The 15,603-nt window shown below is 43.2% G+C and overlaps 1 protein-coding gene across 1 annotated transcript in view; it reads left to right on the forward strand.

Annotated features, from left to right (window-relative positions):
• Nucleotides 1-640: 640 nt before the first annotated feature.
• The window catches only part of CLRN1 (clarin 1), a 38,576-nt gene continuing 23,613 nt past the window's right edge, over nt 641-15,603 (forward strand). The window contains exon 1 of the mRNA XM_060099536.1: nt 641-893. Within this exon, the coding sequence (XP_059955519.1) occupies nt 641-893 (253 nt within the window). The remainder of the gene's footprint in view (nt 894-15,603) is intronic.

Below are 15,603 nucleotides of genomic sequence, written 5' to 3' on the forward strand. Positions count from 1 at the left end.
AGATCCATACAGAATCGCCTTCAGTCCATTACTTTATCCTGCTACAATGAACATTTTCCAAAATCAATTAATTGCCCATATATATGTGTGTGTGTGTATATATTCTTCCTACCTCTAATGACACTCCTCTTCTCTCCCCACCAAAAGCAAAAACAAAAATAAAAACACATCAATAAATGAACTTCTCAAGTTGCTGAAAATTTACCATAGGAGCCAAGCCTGTTTCTGAAAGTTTCAACTCACCCAATCAGACAAAAGGCAGAGGAGAGGGGAGGCATTCATCAAGTTACAGGGAGGACTCCATCTGTTATCTTAGACCTCTGTTACCAAGGGACACAAGAGGAGATACTTGAAGGCAGTTTGAAAGAGTTTTATTTTACAGATTCTTAGTCCAAAGATTTCAAATTAGAAGCAGCAGCAGAAAAGGAGAAAAAAACCAAGTAAGCGTGATGAAGCCACCTACATCCTGGCATTCTGACATTTAACCTGGTGAGAAACGCCGTCGATGGTGAAGTTGCCTTTTCAGCGGGGTTCTGTCTGTTCACCTTCCATAATAAATGCAGTCAAAGGGGCAGTCACTTCTCATCGGTCACAAAGGTCTGGTTTTTGAACCTCACCCTCACAAGAGCCATTTCTCATCATGCCAAGCCAACAGAAGAAAGTTATTTTTTGCATGGCTGGGATGTTAAGTTTTGTGTGTGCCCTCGGAGCTGTGACAGCCCTGGGGACACCTTTGTGGATCAAAGCCACCTTCCTCTGTAAAACTGGGGCTCTGCTCGTCAACGCCTCGGGGCAGGAGCTGGACAAGTTCATGGGCGAGATGCAGTACGGGCTTTTCCATGGAGAGGGCGTGAGGCAATGCGGGCTGGGAGCAAGGCCCTTTCGGTTCTCATGTAAGTAACTATTGCATTTGAATTATTTAATACTTTAGGCAAACTCTTCCAAGTGTTGCAAGAAATTATTTTTAAGAGCCTGGCCCTGTCTATTGCAGGATTTTTTAAACAGGTATGAACTATTTGAAATACCTAGGTCTCTTCTGAGCAGTTTCTTCTTCCTAGTTTTTATTATTTCATTCTTGCTATTTTTCTTCTGACAACTTATAGTTCATGAGTTGCCAGGGAATTAAACTTTTTGAAAAGAAAAGCAATTAAAATTCTTAAATATTAATATTTATGTAAGAAATTATGGGCTCCTTTTTTAAAAGGGAGGAACTTGTGCAGCAGGAAAGCTGTAAGAGATGATCTTGGTTTTGGTCTTTAAAAAAGAACCAGTGTCATGGGCTTCTTAACCAACTCTAGCTGCTCTTCCCCCTTGCACAGAACTTTGTTTCCTGTCTACACCCTTATTTTCCCTCCTAGGAGCTTTGCTGTTGAAAAATATTCTTTTTTTTTTTTTTCCTTACCCAATTTGGAACGTTTGACTATAGAAATTTAAAATGATATGCTGTGCTAACTGGGAAAGAATTAGAAGCCTATTTAGGATAGAAAATTTGCCACTGATTAACCTTCGAATCACGTACAGAATATGAGACAGATTTTCCTGTCGCGATATTTGTGAAATGGAAGTGTTACCTGTAGTATTTACAACCTGTTTATCTTAAGAAGAGAATTTTAAAAAAATTACCATGTGAATAGGCAATTCATTAAATGAAAATTAATAAAAAGTCATTTGTTATATCTCTCCTAGTGCACATTCAGAAATTATTATTATTTCAAAAGGGCTGGTTTGGAACAATCTTATGAAGACACAGCCAGGAAATTACTGCATAAATCACTCTTCGGGAAAGGAGGTTACCAACTGAGGCATTTAAAATGAATTCTTATTTTGCCTGGGTATTTTTTTTCTAGCATAGGTAGAAGGCTAAATTAATTGAATTTATTATTAACGTATGCAGTGTCTAATTAAATTTCAGTGCTGGCCTATTTATATTTCTGCAACATTCCTGACAATTTCTTAGCAGTCATTGGACACCAACCTTCAACTCACATAGGCTGTTAAGTGATATGAATTTGCATAGGGCTCCAGAAAATCCCCAAGAATTAGTCTTCAGCTTTTCAAGAAATTATCATCTACTAGATTTGATGAAGTGGATACCCACCCTTTTCACTGCATGGCTTTAGTTCATTAAGGTAATGGGGCTCTTAGAGTTGCTTAGCTTCCCTTAGGGGGGAGAAAATACAAAGCAGAATGTCACGTGATTTGCAACTGTATTAAAAAACAAAAAAGAAAAAAGATGAGTGGAACGATTTAACCATGAGTCATTGGCAGCTAAAGTGTGAGTAAAGCTTCTCACAAATGAACTTAGACAAAAGCAGGGAGCCTACGGGGATTTTTCTGGAGCCTCTGCATTTTGTACAGTGAAATGAAGATAAACTTTACTCATAGCACAGGACATGTTCCAAAACAATATGTTTTCTAAACACTTACTTCACAGTAAGCGCTATGCGTATCTTGTCTCATTTAATCCTCACAGGGCCACAGTCCTCTCTGGTTCAGTGAAGGATTTTTTATGGCTGTGTCCTATGCCGGCCCTGTCTATAATGAAGTTGTTCTAATCAGGTGCCCCTTTGCTTTCTGTGAAGACTCACAGAGCTGGTGGGGTTTAAACAATACCCTAGCCTATCTCACAGGATTGCATTAGTCCCCATGATACTCTGAACATTTTCCCCAGCCTAGTGAAGAAAATCTTGCATTGGACGGTGCAAATTTAGTTGGAGATTTACTCTGAATAAATTGGGCATTGACAGTGTCCTTATTCTAAATGAATTTTTGCTTGGTTCTGCTGTACAAGTTTACCTGTGTTATTTTTATGTGCAATGTATGTGTCACTCTTAAAACCCAAATGTATGGTATAACGTGAGGATGAAGAATGGACCAGAAAAATAGTTAGGCGATGTTGTCGTATTTGTTCCTATTAAATGTTCCCTATTGACCATTCTATCTCTTTTAATTATCACAAAAATCTTCCCTGCCAGCATGCACAATTAAGCTGGGAAAACTTCTGCCTCGTTTACTCTGGCTGATTCTCATCCATTTATGGGTCAGTGATTCATCTTCTTGAGGTCACTAGCCTTCATACCTAGCACACAATTTCATTCATTATAATGAAGGACTGTTTTTCTTTCTAGGCAACACAACTGGTCGGCTTAGTTTTTCCTGATATGTCACCTGTAAAATTTTAATGATGATGTTTAAACTCTAAATGTAGTCATCAAGACAAAAAGTACCGGTTTTTGAGCTCAGGGTGTGTGGGTGTGTTTCTGTTTTGGTTTGAAACGGTGTAGAGCATCATCAAAATATGATACCCAAGAATCATTTGGTCTCAATCATTCCTAGAGATGCTGATCTCTTCATTGCCAAGACAGTTCAATGAGCTGGGGAAAACATATGGAATATTTTTTTTGACATGTGAAAAATAAAATGTAATCAATCACATATCACAGCTTGCAACTTGAGTCAGACTTTTTAAAGCATCTTGGACCTTATGATGGAAAATTTGGAAAAAGCTTAGCAGAAATTTAGCTGACTTCACATTTTAGAGAAGCAGTTTCTTGACCAAATGAGGCAGATGACCCAGACTGCAGAGGGAATGCTGAAACTACTTCGGTGAGCAAGCAGGTGGCTTCTCAAACATATTTTGAGGTAGAAGAGTTGGGATTCAGGGTCTCTGTGACCAACACTGAGAGTTGGCCCTCTGTCTCCATGGTCCCCTGCAAGTGTGACTCCTGTCTTCTGCTGTTCCCACCTGTTCCAGGTGATCTACTTGCATCTTTCCCATCACCCTACCTACACATGGCGGAGCTGCAAGGGGCTTTGACATACCTCCTTCTAGTAACAATACCTATCTCTCCCCCCTTCCTTAGCGCACTGCCTGTGTGGAAGCGGGCACGGTGCGGGTAGGAGGGACACCTATTGAGTTTGAGGAAGACTACCTGGTGGGAGGGAGGGGGGCAAGGAAGCCACCTGTACTGTGTCACCCAGCATGCAGGGCCCCTCTGGCCTTTTAGCTCGGGGTGGGCGGGGGGGTGATACTGTTTAGTCTCACTCACCCATTAAAACAGTCCAGCTGGGCTTCCCTGGTGGCACAGTGGTTGAGAGTCTGCCTGCCGATGCAGGGGACACGGGTTCGTGCCCCGGTCCGGGAAGATCCCACATGCCGCGGAGCGGCTGGGCCCGTGAGCCATGGCCGCTGCACCTGCGCCTGTGCTCCGCAACGGGAGAGGCCACGGTAGTGAGAGGCCCGCGTATCGCAAAAAACAAAACAAAACAAAAAAAACCAGTCCAGCTAATTGTGATGTTGTTTTCCTCCCATTGGGGGGAAAAAGTGATGAGTGGGATAGCAGATCGTAATGTTCAGGAATCACTAGCAGGAAGGGAAAGCCAAATGCTCACAGTCAAATAACTGTTTCCTCCTTTATCCTTTCCAGAGCTTAATGTCACTCTGTTATTTCAAGTCACCTTGTACTAAAAGCATTTAAGGATGTGTATTTCACTGCACGGAGAACCAGAGCCCCAAGAAGGCAAGGGGCTGTGTATCCCTCAAACCATCCCGTTTCTCCCTCAAACCAGGGCCTAGCATGATGCCTGTCCCAAAGGGGTACTTAGTAAATGTTTAAGCAATTGGCAATGCAATTTGCCACTCACTAGAGGTTAGACTTCCAGCAAATTATGTCACTTCGTTGGTTTTCAGTTCTTGCATCTATAAAATGGGAGGTGAAACTAGGCTCTTTCTAATGTCTCTTGCAGTTCAAACACTCTATGATCTATACAACAAGGGGCTGGCTGTTCTAGACAAGGCCGTTCCAGCTTTACATTTGCATGACTCTTCTAGCTTCAGTTGCTTGAAACCCCCACTGACAGGTTTTAGCCACCATCATTAGAAGTGGTGAGTTTTGTGTGCCTTGGCTCTTTCATTTTCAAAGCTCCTGAGTTTTAAAGTGAAGGATTCTGAAATACCTACCATTTATTAGGACCCAGATGAATTTCATTATCAAAGTGAATGCTTCTTTCCCCCCCCCCCATCCTAACCTTTTACTTTCTGTGTAGAAAATTGCAGGTTAAAAAAGGAGAACATAAAAAATGGGGAATTCTGGAATTCTAGGGAAATGGGTTAGTGGGTTCCAAAGAGCAGGAACAGCCATAAACACTCAAGTAATTAAGAGAGAATTATTGAGAAAGCAAAAAAAGGGAGAAAATCAAAAGGCAGGGAGAGGCTGCCTTACTTCCTTCCTTTTTTTTTTCTTTCATTTTTCCTAGAAACTCCTGTTCCATTCTCACTGAAAAGCTCCTCTTGCCTGAATCTGATTTCATAAACCGGTAAATGGCAAGAAATGAGGAGTGACTAGTGTATCTAACACTCCACGGGTATTCTTCACCCAAAGGCAGAACTTAAGCAGAAATCATCCTTAAATTAGCGAGAAATATGGAAAAGATGTTTTTGAGAAAAGGAACTTCTGGCTCACCTTGGCTAGTACAGGACAAGAATGTTAATTTCTCTTTCCTCCCTAACAACTACGTTTAATACCCTGACCAGAAAAAAAAATCCACAAAATCAGCCTTCTTTGACAATTGTAATTTTGCACATATGTGTACACACACACACACATGCACACACCTTCCTTCCCTTTAAATTACCCTCCACTCTAACAGCCAGTGAAGCCATTGACCTGGGCTTTCCTGAGAGATGAAGTAGAGGCTGACGTGACGGGGCTGCTTCTGAGGCTCTATGTGGCAGGTCCTCAGTGGAACTTCCAGAACTTAACCCTGGAGCGTGAACTTCACCTGTTGGAGGATGACTCCTAAACTGTCCTCACAATTTGCTGCTCTGCCTTCTCTTTTAGTCTCTGAGGGTGACTCATCTTCCCCAAGGACTTTCAGACAATCCAAAAGAAAAAAATACTAATTTCAGCTGCCCATTTATTGGGTGTCTCACGGGTGCCAGGCATTTTGCAGATATGAACTCCAACCCTTACATGGGAGGTGTTATGGTGCTACTTCTCTTGAACAAATACAGAAACTGGAAACTCAGAGAGGTCACAAAACCTTCCCAAAGACCCAGACCTAGTAGGTAGCAGACCTAGGATTGAAATTCTTGATCTGCTCGTTCCTCTGCCACATTCTGGCTCCTTACAATATGCAAAAAAGGATGCAAAGAGTTGAGGAAAATGTAAGAGTAGGACTCGGTTTCACCACCTATTTAAAATATTATGTAGGGTTGGTGAGGATGAGGAGAAAAAGGAACCTTTGTGCACTGTTGGTGGGAATGTAAATTGGTATACCCACTACCCACTATACTATGGAGGTTCCTCAAAAAATTAAAAATAGGACTACCACACAATCCAGCAATTCCACACCGAGATATTTATCCAAGAAAGCAAAAACACTAATTCCAAAAGATATACACAGCCCTATGTTCATAGCAGCATCATTTATAACAGCCAAGATAGAGAAACAAAGTATCCATCAACAGATGAATGGATAAAAAAAGATACGTTTTATGTATACAATGGAATATTACTCAGCCATAAAAAGAATGAAATCTTGCCACTTGTGACAATGTGGATCAAACTGGAGGGTGTTATACTTAGTAAAATGTCCCACAGAGAAAGACAAATACCATGTGTTTTCAATTATATATGCGGTGAATTGCAAAATACAAATACAACAAAACAGAAACAGACCTACAGATAACGGAGAACAAACTAGTGGTTAGCAGACGGGAGCTGGGTGGGGCAGGCAAAGTAGGGGAAGTGGATAAGGGGTACAAATTCCCAGTTATAAAATAAATAGTTATAAGGATGTAATATACAACACAGGAAATATAGTCAATATTGTATAACTTTGCAGTATAATCTATAAAAAGATCAAATTGCTATGTTGTACACCTGAAATTAATATAATATTGGAAGTCAACTATACTTCAATTTTTTTAAAAAAACCTCAAAGATGAGAAACAATTATATTGGTGCTTCACAAGAGATAGTTCTCATGTGACCAGGTGATGGTACTTGGCCTTAAGATTTGAATTCATTCATTTCCTCTTTATTTCACATTTCAGTGGCCCTGATATCTCAGTCCCAATCTTTGACCTTTGGAAAGTAAAACTGTCAAGCCAAGCCTGTTTAAGAATCTAGGTTGAGCAGGTCACATGGGTTATGTAATTATATTACCTTGATGTTGACAGTTTACGTTGCAGGCAGAGATATCTGACCGCACATGTGGTTAGCTGATTTAAAATCTCTGCCAACGAAAACCCACATGGTATGATCTTCAAAGTTAGCTACTTGGACTACAATAAATACTTCACCACAGCAATAGTGAAAATGGCAGCCTCCTTCCTGAGGTGACATGAACAGTTTCAAAACAGAGGCAGGGATGGAAAAAAAAAAAAAAAAAAAAGGTACATTTGATTCACTACAAAAACTGATATTTTTTTTATGAGGAATCAATGGGATAGATGGGATAGAATGAGTATAAATCCAGATCTCTTTTTTTTCAAGAGATGAAAAATAAAAACTCATTTTAATCTCTGAACTATATCAGGGTTTTCATAAAGCTAACGGCATATTTCTTTTCAAAACAAAACTCATCTAAATTAAACAGTGACAAATGTGCCTTTCGTCTAGTCATGCAGCTGAACACCCAGACTGGTTGTGGTGTGATGTTGTTTTATTACAGGTATGACGGCACTGATGAATAGCTAACTGTACCTGGCAGACGAATTCAGGCAGGATTCGTATTTCGCTCCCTCTCAGCATGTTATAACTGTGGCAAAGCCATTCTTGGGAGTTATTACCCCAATATAATCATACCCCATGGATTCACAGCAGTTAAATGGATTCTGTTATCAGAGACACAGATGCACCAAAGCATCTGCTGTCCCTCAGCCACTGTGGGTCATTAAGACTCACTGATGGGGCTGCTTCCAATAGGCTGGAGTCAGGTACATACAGTTCAGCTGAGAGAAATTCAGGCGCGGTACCAAGAAGACTGTATTTTAAATGGTTCTATCGTATCATCATGTCTCCTCCTTTTAAGTGCTGGGGTCACGGATTCCATTCTCCCTGACCACGGAGCCATCAGAAGCCTGGCTCCATACCTGGGTGTGCGACTAGGGGTGATATTAAAGGAGATGAATGCATTGAGTTTATGTCAGGGAATGTCTTTTGCTGGATTTTCATAATGACTGGCTGCAGATGGGCTGAGGGGAAAGTCAGATCAAGAGCATTTCTGTAAGAAGAAAAGAAATCTTCCCCCTTATTCCCTTTCAAGAAAATGAATAGCTGAGCACCAAGGGGCCAAATACAACTTCTTTTTGAAACCTACCTTTTATGCGAAGGACAAGTGGAGAAGAAAAACAGGACCTCTGAAGCTACCATCACGGCTTTAATCTAGGAGGAAGTGGAGGCACCATCGCTATCATCATTACCAGAGGGGCTGCCTTCATTCCGAGAGCTTCACAGATGGTGTTACCTGCAGTTTACATCTAGCCAGATGAAGACGAATAGGGTCGACGCGACCTAAACCATTAGATCAGTGGTCTGTAACCCTGGCTGTGATTTAGAATCACCCGGGGAGTCTTGAAAACTACTGATGCCAAGGCTCCATCCCAGACCAATTGAATCAGGATCTCTGGAGGTGGGGCCTGAGCACTGGATGGTTTAGAAGCTCCCCAAGTGATTCTAATGTGTAGCCACAGTTGAGAACTATTGCGGTGGATGACGGCCAAAACAGGTAGAATCAGGTGAGCCCAAGAGTCAGAAGCCCTCAGTGTTAGGGCTGGGCAGGTCACCAGAAGGAGGGCAGTGAGGAGAATCAGTATTTAGTATTGTTTCCACCCAGCTGGGGGGTTTTCTGCTCAAATTTGAGTTGGGATGCTTGCCTTCCATTCCTTTAGCTGCATATTTCTGTGAAGGGTCTCACACTTCATCCACACCCACCTGGCCTCGGAGGGAATGAGAGATCTGATGGATGGGTTTGCAGTAAGAAACTGAGTGTACTTGGCTCCCAGCCCCAGCGGCTTCAAAGCCTTCCCCTCTTTCTAAGTCTGCCCACCAGTTACCGGAGTCTGCTCTTCCCCTGGGCAGGGTAAGGAGCCAGCTCTGCCCTGGATAGGGAGGCCCTCGGCTGTCCAGCCCTGCCTGTGGCTGGCAGGGAGTGGGGGGGAGGCTCCTAACTCAGCGGAACCGGGTGGACGATCTAAACCACGTTCTTCAACACTTTATCAGAAATAAAGCGAATATCTTGGCCTCCACCTGCGTGTCTCCTGTGGAAGGGCCCTGCTCCTTCTAAGAGTCAGGAGTCCTCTTCAGAGGTGTGTCATCAGCCCAAGCATCATGTTAGACAACCATTACAGAGAATGTGCAAGCAATTGCACAAGGGAAACAGAAGCGAGAATGGGAACAGTAGATCAGACACTGAGGGGAGTGTGTGACAGGTATCAAATAAGTGATTAACTCTCAATCCAAAGTTCTTGGATTACGTACAGCAATAGTCACCCACCAGGTCAAGAAAAAAAAAAAAACCTCCGAGCTACAAGATAGTTTGCCTGACTTGCATGTAACCTAAGGGCTCCTCTGGGAGGATCTTAGATCCTACTGTACAGATATGACCCCACCTGTGGGCCAAATAACTCCTGTCCCTCCCAGTGGTCAAGGCTGAGACTTGAAAATGCCAGCACTCTCGCCGCACTGAGTTCTTACATCCACCGCTCTTGGTGGAACTACAACTCTTCTGCCATTCTCGTCATGTTAAAAAATATTTAAGCGATTACGTAAAATTTACAAAGAGCTCCCACATAAGTGATCTCACTGTGTCTCTCAAAAATTCTGTGACTTATTTCTATTACCACCCACATTTACAGGTAAGGGAGCTGAGGTAGCAGGGGCCCCCACGAGCAGTAAATGGAAAAAACTGATTAATCTCAGACTTTCCTAATTCCAAAAGCTGTGCTTTCCCAAACCTGCCATATTGTCCTTTGGTTAATGCCTGGCTATTTTTCTCTCTTCCCCCCAGCTCCCCGCCCTTCTTGCTTTGGTCATGCATGATATTCTAACCATCTCATAGTCTTGGTTAGTGCCTAAACATAGGTTTAGACCGGGTTTACTGATTCCTGTTTTAAGAATTGCAGGCTGAAAGATACGACTGCTAGACTGGAATCAGTAAGAGATAAAAAGAGAACCAAGTTTCAGGATAAAATATAACAGAAGAACCCAGGAGATAGAAATCAAATAAATTTTAAGGCAAGTGAAATGAAAGCCATACATTTATAGCAATCAAATAAAACATGGATTAATGGCAAGTAATAAAAGAACATACTTAGCAGTTAGCAAAAACAGTTTTTTTATCTTGTTACTTTCCAATATCTACTGAAAACAATGTAACCTCACATGTAAGACACAAATTCTTTGTAAGTTAGAGTATATGTGCCCTCATCCTGCTCACACCCCCCAAAAAAAGATCATTGGTGCTTATGTGCCCAAGTGTTCTTCTAGACTCTGAGGACACAAAGGGAATAAGCGAAACAACTAAGAATCTAGCAGAAGTGTTTTTAAATAACTGACCACTTATAAGAGCTGTACAGGTTCCTCAGTCAAGAAGGGCTAGGTTGTGTTTTAATAACAAACACGTCCAAATGTTATAGGTTTAAATCAACAAAGAATGGGAGTTCCCTGGTGGCCTAGTGGTTAGGATTCCAGGCTTTTTCACTGCCATGGCCCGGGTTCAATCCCTGGTCGGGGAACTGAGATCCCTCAAGCTGTGCAGCATGGCCAAACAAACAAACAAACAAAAAAAAAAAACCCCAACAAAGATTGATTTCTTGCTCACAGTATGTATTCGTCAGAGATTAGCTATAGGTCTGTTTCAGGATGCAGCCACCATCTGGAATGTCACCAGTGGTTGCAACAAAGAGCTGTGTAGGCTCTCACACTGGCAACTAAATTCTCCGACCCGGAACTGACACATGCCACTGCCACTATATTTTCTTGGCCAAGGTTGTTATGGGGCCTCCAAAGGGGCCAAAACGTGCAATCCTATCGTGAGAACAGAATGGAGAAGAACTAGAACTGTGGATGGTGGAATAGCACCCTTTACCATCACCATGAATGTTGTTCAGAAAGCTCAAAGAAGGAGAATTACTCTCTGTCAGGGCAAGGCACAGAGAAATCCAAGGAAAGGAAGGATTAGAGTTAGATTTCACTAAATGGCATTGAAGAAGCCACTCTGAGCAAAGGAACAGCATGAGCTGTATGAAGAACCTACTGTGGCCAGAGCGCAGAGGATGCATGAGAGACAAGGTGGAGAAGGAAGGTAAGGCTGGAGAGGAAGCTGGGACCAGAATGTGAGGGGCTTTGCTGAACGGAAGCAGTTAGCTTTATCCTGTGGGCATTGGGAGACCCTTTAAGGATGTTTAGCAGGTATGTGTCAGAACAGAAGATGGATTAGAAGACCAAAAGAGAGGTGGGGAGGAGAGTCAGAAGGCTCCTCCAAGATCTGGAGGTTCAAACCAAAGCACTGTCAGAGGGCTGGAAAGGGGAGCAGATATTTCCAAGATAATCAGAATCAAAAATCAACAGGACTTGGTGACAGAGGACGAACCCCAGATTTCCTCTGGAGGGACGGTTGTGATCATCCACCAAGCTAAATACAGAAGAGGAAAATTTAGAGAGATGAAGCTACTTTGGGTCATGTTTAATGAGGTTCACTTATGGGCCAGCAACAAGAGCCTGCATCAGTTACGCAGATCTGGAGGTCATGAGCGAGGCTGGGGCAGAGGCACAGTGCCGGGAATTGGCACATTGGAGGTGGTGGTTGGAGCTACAGCTGAAGAGGAGGCTTCCCAGAGAGGGGAATCGAATGAGAATGCAAAAGAAGATGTGTTCTAGAAAACACCAATATTTCCAGGTAGAGGAGGAGGGGCTTGCTAAGGAGACTGAGAGGGGATGATCAGTGAGCTGGGAGGGAACTGGCTGAGGGGGAACCGTGGGAGGAACCCTTCAACCAGGAAGCAATGGTCAACAGTCCTGACCACCACAGGGACATCACGTGGGAGACAACGAAGATAGCCCTGTGACTCTTACAGACGATCATGGGGTACCTTTGCTAAAGCAGGCTTGATGGAGTGGTCCTCCTTTAAGAAAGGAGGTCCTTGCAGGAGCTGAGGAAGGAATGAAATGTAAGGACCCAAAGAAAGACTGAGGTCAGGGAGTAGTTAGAAGAGTCCTAAGGCCAGGCTAGGGTGTGTGTGTGTGTGTGCGTGTGTGTGTGTGTGTGTACGTGCGCACGTGCGCAATGGGAGAATCTTGAGTATGCTTCTATGCTGAAGGGATAGACCAGTAGGGAGGAAAAAGCTGAAGACAGATAGGATACGTAGATAATTAGTGGATTTAGGAAGGACCCTGTGAAGCAAAAAAGGGTGTGAGAGCACAGGGAGGACGCCAAGCCTTGGACAGGAGAAAAAAGGTTTTCATTAAGAATGGAGGGAATGTTGGCCTGGACCAAAAACAAGGGTGGCCCTGGGGTACTGAAAAGTTGAGGGAATTCCTCAGATAGCCTCTGTTTTCTCTGTGAAATGGAACAGTTCAGTTCGCTAGATATTTTTGAGCCTTTTGTAGGCTAGGCAGAGAAGACTAAGGGAAATGGAGTTGGGATGTGACAGGTGCTTAAAAGCGGGGGGAGGTTTGGAATATCTGACGAGGGACAGAAGAGGGAAAGACTGGAAAAGGCTTTGCAGAAATGGGGTGCCACAGACCAGAGGCAAGACACACAGCCCAAGGAATAGAGCCCTACCCCCCTCCGGCCAAATGACAGCAGGAGGGTAAACTTCCTAAAGAGAGCATCCCTGTGACTGCGTTTTCACTCCCAGTCATTAACTTGTGACTTACTCAGCTCTGTTTCATAATAGTAGACCATAGTCATGAGGGTACCACAGCCTTCCTCAGTGCTGAGCGAGCTATGTGATATGGGTTCCCTTTCTCTCCTCTCCCTCCTGTGACTTGGCTGCCTTCTATTCTATTGGTAGAGTCAGTCCAATGACTAGTTTCTTCTAGCTCTGTTTCTGACTCCATATCTTGTCAGAAATCTCCACTTTCCAGACTTCACAGAGGGGAAATTGAGCTTTGAACCAGGAGTTTAACATGTTTGTTACAGACTATAACTCACCATCTTTAGGTTCCCTCGACCTTTCCATATCTAGATAGCATTCTCTTAGAAAGCATGCTGGCCCAAGTAATTCCTTTCCTGGGAATTCATCCAGAAAGGTTATTCCTGCTCATCACCCACCCTCATAATAAGAGAGAAAAAGGTATGTGCTTGAAAATGTTCATGGAAGCATTAGCTATAATACTGAAATAATGGAAGGCTACCTAATGGACAATACTGCATTGGTTTGATGGAAAATCCATGTAGTTATCTAAATGGTAGTTATGAAGACAATCTGTATGACATGGGAAATGCTTATATTCTGAGTAAAAAGAACAGAATGTGACCTTAAAACTTCATTATGATGATAGTAATGTACGAAATAAATATTAAGATGGACAAAGATTTGAAAGGAACAAAAATAAAGAAAAAGCTTGCTTTTTATGTTGGTGAGATTGTGGGTGAAATTTGTATCTTAATTTCCATTTCACTGTTATAATGTTGTTCAATTATAAGATCCCCCCATAAACAGTTGGACCTTTGCTCAAACTAACAGGAATATGGAGAGAGCAAGTCCATCTTCCCCCATCCTCCTGCCCTGCTAACAAAAAAGAGCTGTGTCATGTTCAAGTCTGCGACGGATTCTTTCACAAATCCCAAACCTTAAACCTTGTTATTAAACAGCCATCAGTTTCCATCTAACATGTTGACAATCTCCCAAGTATGTTGGATTAAAATTTTTCTTTTAATAAAGAGATTTGAAATTCCATTCCAGTTGCCAGCCAGGTCTTTCAACTTCTTAAAAGGAAAAAAAAAAAAAAAAAAAAAAAAAAAAACCACGCTGGCTCCTATCATCCCTTTGGCAACTATTCTATTTTATTTCCGCATTGTCCCAGATTCTCTCCAAAAACTCAATTCAGCTTCTATTACCACCAACCCCAGAAACAGCTTATATCAAGGTCACCAGTGACTGCCTGACTCAAAGGACAAATTCTGGTTCTCAACCAGAAACTCCCATCACACTTAAAACTGCCAACACCCTTCTTCTTCTCCTTTGGCCCTGAGGTCGCTATCTGTACGGTCCTCTCCTCTCTTTCCTTCCCTCCTCACCGATGTGGCGCTAACTCCTTTCCATTAGAATCACTGGTTTCCACCAAGAACCCCCAAACCTGCTAACCAGACTCCATCCCTGCATCCTACGCCAAGCAAAACGTATCCATCCAACACATCTGGGTCCAGAAGCTACATTATGCATTCTCCACAGCAGCAGAACCCCCTAAGGAGGTGAAAATTGATTCTTGGGGGCAAGAAAATATCCCTTACTCCTTAGAAAGTATGTATTATATGTGTATAAAGTACATATACAAATACAATACAGAAACCAATACACAATATATCTGTGGTATTAAAATTTCATAAGTGGGGCCTCCCTGGTGGCGCAGTGGTTAAGAGTCCGCCTGCCGATGCAGGGGATACGGGTTCGTGCCCCGGTCTGGGAGGATCCCATATGCCGCGGAGCGGCTGGGCCCGTGAGCCATGGCCGCTGGGCCTGTGCATCCGGAGCCTGTGCTCCGCAACGGGAGAGGCCACAACAGTGAGAGGCCCACATACCGCAAAAAGAAAAAAAAAAAAAAAAATTTCATAAGCGGAGGGTGATTAGGAGGAATGTCTAAAAAGACCCCTTGGATGAGAAGCAACAGTGAAAACAAAAGCTTGAGAAATACTGTTTTGCCAGCATTCTTAGGTGCTAGGAATACAGCAGTGGATAAAACAGACCAATGCACCTGTCCTCATGTTATGGGGGAAACAAAGAAACAAATAAGTAAAAATATACCACTTATCAAATGGTGATAATTACTATGGAGAAAAATAAAAACAACACAAGATGTTGGGAGTTCGGGGGTGGGGGGGTGACTGAGCAGGGGGTTGCAACTTTAAATAAAGAAGGCCTCCCCGAGAAAGTGGCATCTAAGTAAATACATGGAGGTAAAGGAGCAAGCCATGAGTTATCTAGGGAAATATACAGGCTGAGGGAACAGTATGTGCAAAGGCCCCGAGGTAGCAGTGTTCCTGGCTCGTTTGAAGTACAGTAAGGAGACTAGTGGCTGGAGCACACCAAGCAAGGAAACAGGTAGCAGATGAAGTCAGAGGTCTGACAAGAAGTCCAATCATGTACTGCCTAGTAGGCCATTGTATTGACTTGGCTTATACTCTGGGTGAGATTAGAATTTTCTAGAAGGGTTTGAGCAGGGGACTGAAATAACCCAATTCACTTTTTTTTGTGTGTGTGTGTGTGTGTGGTACGCGGGCCTCTCACTGTTGTGGCCTCTCCCGTTGCGGAGCACAGGCTCCAGACACACAGGCCCAGCGGCCATGGCTCACGGGCCTAGCCGCTCCGCGGCATGTGGGATCTTCCCGGACCGGGGCACAAACCCGTGTCCCCTGCATCGGCAGGCGGACTCT

Source organism: Mesoplodon densirostris, chromosome 5 (genome assembly GCF_025265405.1).
Source record: "Mesoplodon densirostris isolate mMesDen1 chromosome 5, mMesDen1 primary haplotype, whole genome shotgun sequence".
Lineage (NCBI taxonomy): Eukaryota > Metazoa > Chordata > Mammalia > Artiodactyla > Ziphiidae > Mesoplodon > Mesoplodon densirostris.